Source organism: Gossypium hirsutum, chromosome D11, assembly GCF_007990345.1.
Source record: "Gossypium hirsutum isolate 1008001.06 chromosome D11, Gossypium_hirsutum_v2.1, whole genome shotgun sequence".
Taxonomy (NCBI): domain Eukaryota; kingdom Viridiplantae; phylum Streptophyta; class Magnoliopsida; order Malvales; family Malvaceae; genus Gossypium; species Gossypium hirsutum.
In genome coordinates, this window is record NC_053447.1 from 61970649 (window position 1) to 61980472 (window position 9824).

Sequence of the window (9824 nt, forward strand, 5' to 3'; positions counted from 1 at the left end):
TTCCACAATTAGGAATATTTTTGATTGATTATTTTAGGTAATCCTCAGACTTAGGCGGATCGGTGTGACGGGAGCTCAATTATATTAGTATTTTGTTCTTTTTAACTATTTTAAATTGGGTTAAGTGTTTTATAGAATTTGGACTAATTTAGACTGTTTTGGACATTCTGGGACTATCTTGGTTTTTGATTTTATTTTCGATTTACGCATGATGCTAACCAAACGATTTATCGAAAATGACTATTTTCCTGCAAACAATCGATTTCGAGACACAAACTTGGTTTTTCAAAATATACTGATCTAAGATTTCCGCTGCAAAGTATTCGTTTTATTTAGAAAATGTAAATAAACAATGTTTTCAATTAAATAGTTATGTCAAATACGTTTTCTAATAAAACGAGTTTCTAGGTAACAAAGGATTACGATGTTTTTTTTAAATATACGAAAACCAGATTTACAATTATTTTACGTAACATTTCCATATCTAACTATAACGTTTAAGCCAGATTTAGGGGGTTACAGGTCTACATCTCATCTCCAAATTCCATTAAATATTAAAAAAAAAAAGAAGGCCGAAAACATGTTAAACCTTTATAATTCTTAGGGATTCTTTTTATAAGAGTTAATAGAGAGTAGTACTACATTTCTGGCAAAAGGAAGAAGATAATTTTATAATAAAAGTATATTGATTATTTTAGTTCTATTTTTTTATCAACTTAATTTTTATTTGATCCTCAATCTTTAAACATATAGTGGAATTTGAACATTAACTATTCAAGAAGAGTTGAATTATTGTTTTTTAACAAAAACTCGCATGATAATCCACGTGTATATATATATATATTTTTTACTTTTCATAATTTTTTTGAATTAATAATAGAGTTTACATAATTCATCAATAGATTATAATTAATGAGTTGAAAAGTAATACACAAATTTCTCCTTTCTTCATCAGTGTTTAGGCCTGAATTCAATGCCTTCAATTAAAAGGCCTCCCTTTAGATGACAACCCTTGACCTCCATCAAACTCATCTTCACTTGTTCATCCTTTTCCCCACTATAGAACTCTCCCAGCTCCACTTCCATCCACCCATCTTCCCTTTCTCTCACACTTCCTTCCTTCTTATGACCCAAATTTCCCATCTCTTTGCTGCCCTCTCCATGCTTTAGGAATACATTGCTGCTACAAACCTGGTTTCCCACTTCCAATGTTATCTCTGATGCCATCAAATCAAGCCCATACGCACGCTCTGAGATTTTCATTATAAGATAAGCCCCATATGTTGTATTTGGGGTCAGCATTTTAGTCCTTATTTTCCCTCGTATTTCTAACCAATCTGTTGTTCTTAGCACTGCCACTCGACAGAATCTGTAAAAACATGTTTTGGAACAGGGGAAATTAAGCCGTTTTAGCTATGGTTTGCAAAATTTAAGAGAGTCTGAAACTAACCTTGATTCAGCCATGGATATCCAGCTCCAATACAAGGGATTGGAGCTCCATGTGATGGAAAGTTCTTTTGCAGATAATATGTAACATTTCTTGCCTGATGATTTCTCCAACTTGAAAACCTGTTGAATATTGGAGACTCAATGCTCAAATTGCTAAATCGAGTGCAGATTAAAGGAATAAGCTTAATTACCTTGTTACCACCATCAATCAGAACTGAGTCAGACAGACACTGAAACAGTTCCTTTTTGGAACAAAACATGAGAGGAGTGACCGAATTCGACAAGATTTCAGCATAATCCGAAGGAAGAAACCTTTCCCAGACCAAATCCGAATCACTTGCCCTTCGAAAACACGACGAAACTAAGGATGCTCTTAATGCATCTTCTGGGGAAGTGAAGGACAGAATGATAGAAAGACAATCTTCTGGTAACATGTTGAATGTCTGAATGAACATCAAATCTGTTTTGCCAACAAAAACCTAGTTTAAAGCTCGTGTGAATTCTGAAATGATTATCTAGAAACCGAGCAGTCGCCACGATGAATGTATATATGTATATATATTAAGATTAGGATAAACAAATAATTAAAACCAAAAAACAACAGGCTATAAATATTTTAATACAAGATATTATGTGTTTTGGCCGGCTAGAAAAACAGATGGTCTTGGATTAAACAATGATATTCTTATTTCTAACCTCATGAATATCCAAACCCTGAAAAAGACAGGCTCCGAAAGTCATAATCACAAATTAGCTACCTAAATTAACGTTTATATATCTTATCAAAATAATTCTAATTATATTTTTGAGCATTTTTTATCATCAATTTTTATTCTATTTTTTAAATGGTTTATTTTAATATATTTGATGAAAGTACATTAAAAAAGTTAACGGAATAATGTGGAATATCTTTAATAAGATGTAATTTATTATTTAGATAATTCAGTAAAATAATTACATGTGAAAAATAAATAAATAAATCATTAAGTTAAAAAATAACTCTTAATTTAAAGAAAATAAACGTAATTATCTAAAAACACCATCCCCATAGTGTATGAGACAAATGTATGTATTTCGATTAGGGTCGTATTCTATGGTTACGATTCTACCATATATATCTTTTTCATTTCGTCGAAAATCAATTTTACGGTTATAGGCGCTTATGACCTCCCCCTCTATGCCTTGCGGTAATGATTCCTCTGGCATTACGACCTTTACCACAACGATGCTGCCCATAGAACAAATTATTTCGTGGATTGGATTTCACTTGACTGTCTACGGCTCCATTGCATGTGCCCGGGGTAGAAGTTTTGTATAAATGTATCGCCATGCTATTAAGTATTTTGATTTAAGTTCTTTTCATTCTAAGAGGTGGAATAGAATAACCCGGTTGAAGCGTAATGATCACACGCCTGTAATGCATTGTATGTCCCATAATAGGTCCCATTCTTCTACCCTTTCCGGGGAGTCGATGACTATTCATAGCTATTACCTTGACACCAAAGAAGAGTTCGACCCAATGCTTTATTTCTGTCTTTTTTTTTAGATAATTACGTTTATTTTCTTTAAATTAAGAGTTATTTTTTTAACTTCATGATTTTTTTATTTATTTTATTATTTTTCACATGTAATTATTTTATTAGGTTACCTAAGTAATAAATTACATCTCATTAAAAAATATTCTACATCATCCCCCTTAAAATTTTTAATACTTCATGAAATATGTCAGAAAAAGCTGTTTGAAAAAAAAACAAAAGTTGATAGCTAAAAAAGGCTCAAAAATACAATTAGGGTCATTTTGAGAAAACATATAAATGTTAGTAGTCAAATTTATCATTAAGCCTAAATTAAATAAATAGATAAAATAATTTTTTATAAGATTAAATATGAAATAAGACATTATGATTTTTTTTTCATCCATCTGAATTCATTAATCATTCAATATAAATTTTTTTTATATAAATAGTAATTCAAATTAACCGAAAAGATAAAATAAATATTTTGTATTTAAATCTATTTTAAATGATATCGAAACTACCCAACCAACGAAGATTTACGCCATCCATTTGCATATTTATTGGACATTATTTAAAGTAGAAGCAGGACCTAAGGTTTAGGTAATATCCAAAGTTGAATCCCATTTTATCATACCAAATTTTTGGTAATTCGTTAAGTTTTAAACGATTTAGGAAAGCATTAATTAATCTATAACCCTCTATCTCTTAAATTAATGGCTATTTTCATTGATATTAATAAGCTAAATACAATATAATTTGTCTTAATAGTTCAAATTACATGAATAACTCAATGTATCTCATATTTCATATAACTTGTTATAATAATTTTATTCAATAACTTGTTAATGAATAAATTGATAAACTAAATGCTAAAAAATTAAGGATTATTTTTAAAAAAAATTATAAATACTAAATTTTATATTATAAAATTATTTGGTATATCTGTTTAAGGCTCGTTTATTGTTCAATTATTATATATTAATACAAATTATTTTATTGTTTGTGTGACTATTTTATTCATAATATTTATATTTAATTATTTTATATCTAAAAATTGTTGGAACATTTTCACCAACGTTTATAGTGTTCCAATAACTATAAATGAAAATGTGTAATTAATTAAATGTTATATCTTTTTGTTATTGACGAAGAATTATGACTTTTCAAACAATATTATTTTGAATAGTTATGTTTAATCAAGAGATATTAGATGAATAATTATGTCTATTTTTAAGATGCTTTTACGAGAAGACATTAAAATTTTTATAAATAGGAATGAGATTTGATTTGGAAAATCATACCAAGTTCTAAAAATTCTTTCTACCTTTCCTCCAACTTCTAATATTATTATATTGTTCTATAAAGAGGTATTGCAGAAATTCTTTATAGAAATTGATTTTCCTGTTATACATTGCTTAGACTTAGTGGACTATTTTCGTCAGTGCAGAACGCAAATAGCCATCGGGCTTCATTGTATCCTCAAGGTTTATTTGCTTGAAACTCATTTGCACATTGAATATAAGTGGGGGCAAATAGAACCTTAAAGATAATGACTTGATACACGCCTTGAAGCCTTATCTTATTTCCTCGTTTTTTGTTCGAGTTGTTGTTCATGTGTTTGAGATTTTCCTCACCAAAGTTTTTGTACTAACTAAAATTAAGATATATGCTTATTTATTGTTTATTTATTATCTATGAACATTGTTTGTGAATATGTCCAAATATATGTTCATGAATATATTTATTTAATTTAAACGAAAGAATATGAATACACATAATTTTAAATAAACAAATACGAACATAATTTTAAAATTCTTAACGAACACAAACCGAAAAAATAAAATAAAATAAACATAGTAACATGAATATAGGTCCGTTTATTCAAAGATTGATCCACTTACAACCCTAAGGCATTGGAACGCTTCTGGAGGTGTTGACTAATCAAGATTGATCCACTTTTGTCTACAAGTCTACAAGATTCTTTTCGGTAGCAACTTTACTAGCTACAATCTCATTGTGCGTAACTTAATCGGATTTTAATTAAATTTTAAAATTTTCAAAAAATTTAAAAATAATAATAGACAAATCCATAAAATAAGTGAAAAAATTACATAAAAAATATATTTATTAAAATTTTATATAAAAATTAAATGAAATTTTAATTGAAATGATAAAGTTGAAGGTCTAAAAACAATAATATTTCAAGTTAAAACCCTACCATATATTGATTTTTATTTTTATTTGTTTTAACTTAAATAGAACGGTGATTAAAATTCTTATAAAATATTCGTTTGATACGGATTCAAACCGTGTTTCCTCCATCTTTTATCCCTAATATTATAAAAAATTAAAAACAAAATGAATTTTATTAGAGGAAGCTACGGAGAATTGACCAATAAAAGCCCTATTTTTTTAAAAAATTACCGAAATGAGCCCATTATTTAATTATTTACCGGAATGGTCCATTTTTCGGCAAATCGCATCCACGTCAGAGCGATGTCAGGGGACGCGCCAGCAAATCGCGGCCACGTCAGCGCTCTTTGCTGACATGGCAACAAATCGCCCCCTCTAGGACGCGATTTGCTGCTACGTCAGCAAAGCGCGCTGACGTGGCCGCGATTTCATGCCACGTAGCTCGTTTCGAGGGACGCGATTTTGTCGTTTTTCCCACGTTAGGTTTTTTTGGCTTTTAGGGTTTAGGGTTCAGGCTTTTTAAGGTTTTTAGGTCCTAGAAGAAATAATTTCGAGTTAACGTTTCTGATCAAATAGTATAAAATCACTTCTAGCAGGATGCTATTTGAGAAGAATTTGTGAAATCGCGCCCTCGAGGACGCGCTTTCGCTACAGTAGGTCATGGATGAAATAATTTTTTTGACGTTTCTGAGCAAATAGTATAAAATCACTTCTAACAGGATGCTATTTGAGACGAATTTGTGAAATCGCACCCTCGTGGACGCGTTTTTGCTACAGTAGGTCATGGATGAAATAAGTTTTTTTTTTCACGTTTCTGAGCAAATAGTATAAAATCGCTTCTAGCAGGATGTTATTTGAGAATAATTTGTGAAATCGTGCCCTCGTGGACGCGCTTTTGCTACAGCAGCATGTTTGGGCTAAGCCTATAAATTAGGCAGAAAATGTTCTCAGAATGCATAAGTCACAGCAGAAACAATTTAGAAAGGCTAAGAAGGTTAGAGTTTCAAATATGAGTGAACGTATTAGTGTTGTTATTTACTACGATGGTGAGGTTTGCCACACCGAGAATGGTGTTGTTTTTTTGTCGGAGAATACGGTGCGACTAGTTTTTAACCAGAACATAGATTTGACAGAACTTCGTAAAAGAATTAGGAGTAAAATTTTCAGAAAAATGCCAATGAAAGTTTTGTCTATCACGTATCGGTTTTGTTCTTCTGTTGATCCGGTGACATATGACTCGTTCGACATAAAAGGTGCTCGTAGCTTGGAGGCAATGGTGCAGACTCATCTTGCTAGTGGAGCACCTTATATTAAGTTATATGTACAATTTACATCGCCAACTGATGTACTTGCGACCGGTGTTCGAGATGTATACACGACCCCTGGCCGACACTCGCTTAGCGGGTTACAAAATACGGAACAGCCCATGTTTGGTAGCAGTGTCGAATCCACATCCCCTGCAAGACACTCTGTCGGTGGATGGGACATGTATGTCGGTGACTCGAAGTTTGATGCTGGAAATACGTATTGGGGAATGGCATCAAGTTCTAGTGGGTGGCAATCTACATCCAATTGGGGACGTTATCAAATGCCCAGAAGAAGGGATGATGTACTCCCTACGACGTCAACCGGTAATGGGACCTCGTACGCTGCAGATGATTGTGGGTTAGGAGATGACTCCGATGTGGATCCACCTCGAGAGCCCGGGCCAGATGGTGCAGAAGTTGACTTATTTTTTGAACCGGAGCCTATTCCAACAGAACCTGAAGATGCTGAAAGGAGTTCAGATAAAGAAGAAAATCCACGATTCAGAGCATACTCACCTCCAGCCCACATGCATAATGTCGATCTGTCTGCAGATGATGCATTAGAGTTTCCAGATCTACCACACCGGTTGCGTGATCGTACAAGTTCGGGGGTAGATTCAGGTGAATTTGAAGTTGGTAATCAGTTTACCAACAAGGATAGTTTTATTGGTGCTTTGAAACAGCATAGCATCAAAAACGGCGTTAACTACCACGTCGTTAAATCTAAATCTGATAAATTTGAGGCAAAGTGTGCGGTCCAAGGCGACACATGTTCATGGAAAATCTACGCCTCGTTAAGGAAAAGGATAGGGTTGTGGGAGATCAAAAAGTACAAAGGTCCACATACATGTGCTGCAGGTATAGTATTGACGGTTTCTGAATAATACTTTTATTATGCAATGTTGCATTATTTAATGTACTCGGTTTATAGGTGTTTCACAAGATCATCCCAAGATGGATTCAGCTATGTTAGCTAGCTTGATACTGCCCATGGTTAAATCAGATCCCAAGACTTCAGTGTCGATGTTAATTACCAATATTCGTAGCTAATAGGGTACACGCCCTTTTACTGCAAGGCTTGGATAGCTAAGCAAAATGTGTTGGAGAAGATGCATAGTGGGTGGGACGCCTCATATAATGAAATATGGCAGTGGTGTCAAGTGCCAGAGAGATACGTCCCAGGTGCCATCACAGACCTTGAAACGGAACATGCGTACTATAACGACCGATTGCTACATGGATGCTAAGTGTTCAAACGCCTGTTTTAGACCTTTAAGCAATGCTGAGACGCATTTCCATACTGTAAGCCGTTGGTACAAATTGACAGTACCTTTATGTTTGGTAGGTATACTCATCGGCTATTGCTTGCAATGGCACAGGATGGCGGTGGGAGAATTCTTCCAATTGCATTTGTAATAACACCGGGGGAGTCGTCTGATGACTGGGATTTCTTTCTCTCTAGGTTAAGGAGGCATGTGTGCCCCCAACTTGATATCTGTGTTATTTCAGATCGGGGCGCCGATATACTAGCTGCATTTGATCGACATGGAAGCTTATGGCAGTGCACACACCATAGATATTGCCTAAGACACGTTGCTTCGAACTACTACAGGCAATATCCATCTAAGAGCGAACGACGGTAAATGACCAACATGGGTATTTAGTCTATATCTGTATTATTTCGTTTGTCAATTTGAATTAGTTTTATTGGTAGAAGTGGTATAAATTATTTGCTATGATATTATATTGGCAGGGTATGAAATAAATAAAAGATTATTTTCATGAGATGTTAGCAACTTTACATTCAATTAACAAAGAAGGGGCGGACTACCTTTGTAACATACATTTCAAACAATGGGCACAAGCATACGATGGCGGCCTACAATATGGCCATATGACGTCGAACCTGGTTGAATGCATAAATTCTGTTCTTAAAGGAACGCACCATCTACCGATAACATTAGTTGTGCGAGAGACATATTTTCGTTTGGCGGCGCTATTTCCAAAGCGAGCAGCAAGTTATGCATGCCAGATGCAAGGAGGCCATGTATGGTGCAGTAAGGTAGTTCAAGAAATTAACAAGGCTAAGGCGAGGCAAACACCATGGACACAGTGTGTCACGATCGAGACAATTTATGGTTTCGCTTGACAAAGTTTGACAGACCGCACCAAGGTGTTGTTGGTAGGAAATATCGCATGCACTTGCAAAATAAGACTTGTGACTGTGGGATGTTTGATGCACTTCGTTATCTATGCGCTCATGTTATTGAAGCTTGTCAGAATCTCCAGCTGGATCCGATTAGCTATGTGGACGAAGTGTACAAATTAGAAAACATGTACAGCGTCTGGAGACACGTTTTCCCACCGGTCCCAGATGAACGTAAGTGGCCGCCCGTATCTCTTGCTCCTTTTAAGCTGTTACTGGATAGAGAATTGCATCGTAAACCAAATGGTCGACCTTGCTCGACTAGAATACGTAACAATATGGATATCCGAGAAACAACCAATCAACAGAAGTTGTGCGGATGGTGTAGGAATCCAGGCCATACAAGCCGATCATACCCTAATCGGAATAGTTGAATGTAATTGTAAATAAATTATATTTTTTTAATTATTTATTGATAATTGTATTAATTGTTAGTAACAGTCAAAACATTTTTTCAAATATAACATTATGTGAATGTAAAAATATTAACTGATAATTGTATTAATGGTTAGTAGAATTCTCAAATAATATCAAAATATTCAAAATATTTGTACAAATTAATTAAGCTCATGTTATTACATCGAATAATATCAAAATAACTCAAAAAAATTTCTATTTATTACATCAAATAAACTTCTATTTTATTACATCAAATAAATTTCTATTTTATTACATCAAATAAACTTCTATTTTATTACGTCAAATAAACTTCTATTTTATTACATCAAATAATATTAAAATAACTCAAAAAAATTTCTATTTTATTACATCAAATAATATCAAAATATTCAAAATATTTGTACAAATAAATTTAAATACGGCAATCAATGTCTATGCCCGGGGGATTCAGTGCCACATGGCGGCCGTCGAATGTTACGCGCTGGATTCCTCCTTTCTCTAGCTTCCGGCGGCGGTTGTTGTTCCTTCGGCGGTTGTTCTTCCGGTACGGCATCTGGTTGTCGGACTTGGGACAATGATCCACCTTTAAAGAATAGTGTATGTGGAGGTGTTTGCATCACGAACGGTGACGGTGTTTGAAACCCATACGTTGGTAGGGATTGGTAAAAATGAGAGCTCCCCGACAGCCCCTCTTGCGATCCCTCGTGTGACAGTGGCCTATACACGGCGGTCCACTCGGCATAATAGGAAATG

General features: G+C 34.0%; 1 protein-coding gene across 1 annotated transcript; it reads right to left on the reverse strand.

Moving 5' to 3' along the window:
- Positions 1-889: 889 nt before the first annotated feature.
- On the reverse strand, positions 890-2108 carry LOC107927200 (F-box protein PP2-B15). The gene is made up of 3 exons (XM_016858231.2): positions 1641-2108; positions 1451-1569; positions 890-1369 (listed from the first exon to the last, which is right to left on the reverse strand). The coding sequence occupies exons 1-3, from the start codon at positions 1902-1904 to the stop codon at positions 952-954; spliced, it is 801 nt and encodes a 266-aa protein (XP_016713720.2). The 5' UTR covers positions 1905-2108; the 3' UTR covers positions 890-951.
- Positions 2109-9824: the final 7716 nt, after the last annotated feature.

What these genes read in the sequence shown, in the direction of transcription:
- LOC107927200 (XM_016858231.2), bottom strand. Translation starts at nt 1,904, where the DNA reads ATGTTCATTCAGACATTCAACATGTTACCAGAAGATTGTCTTTCTATC. An exon ending in TGATTGATGGTGGTAACAAG is followed by an intron (nt 1,570 to 1,640) that starts GTAATTAAGCTT and finishes AATATTCAACAG; the next exon opens with GTTTTCAAGTTGGAGAAATC. An exon ending in ATATCCATGGCTGAATCAAG is followed by an intron (nt 1,370 to 1,450) that starts GTTAGTTTCAGA and finishes ATGTTTTTACAG; the next exon opens with ATTCTGTCGAGTGGCAGTGC.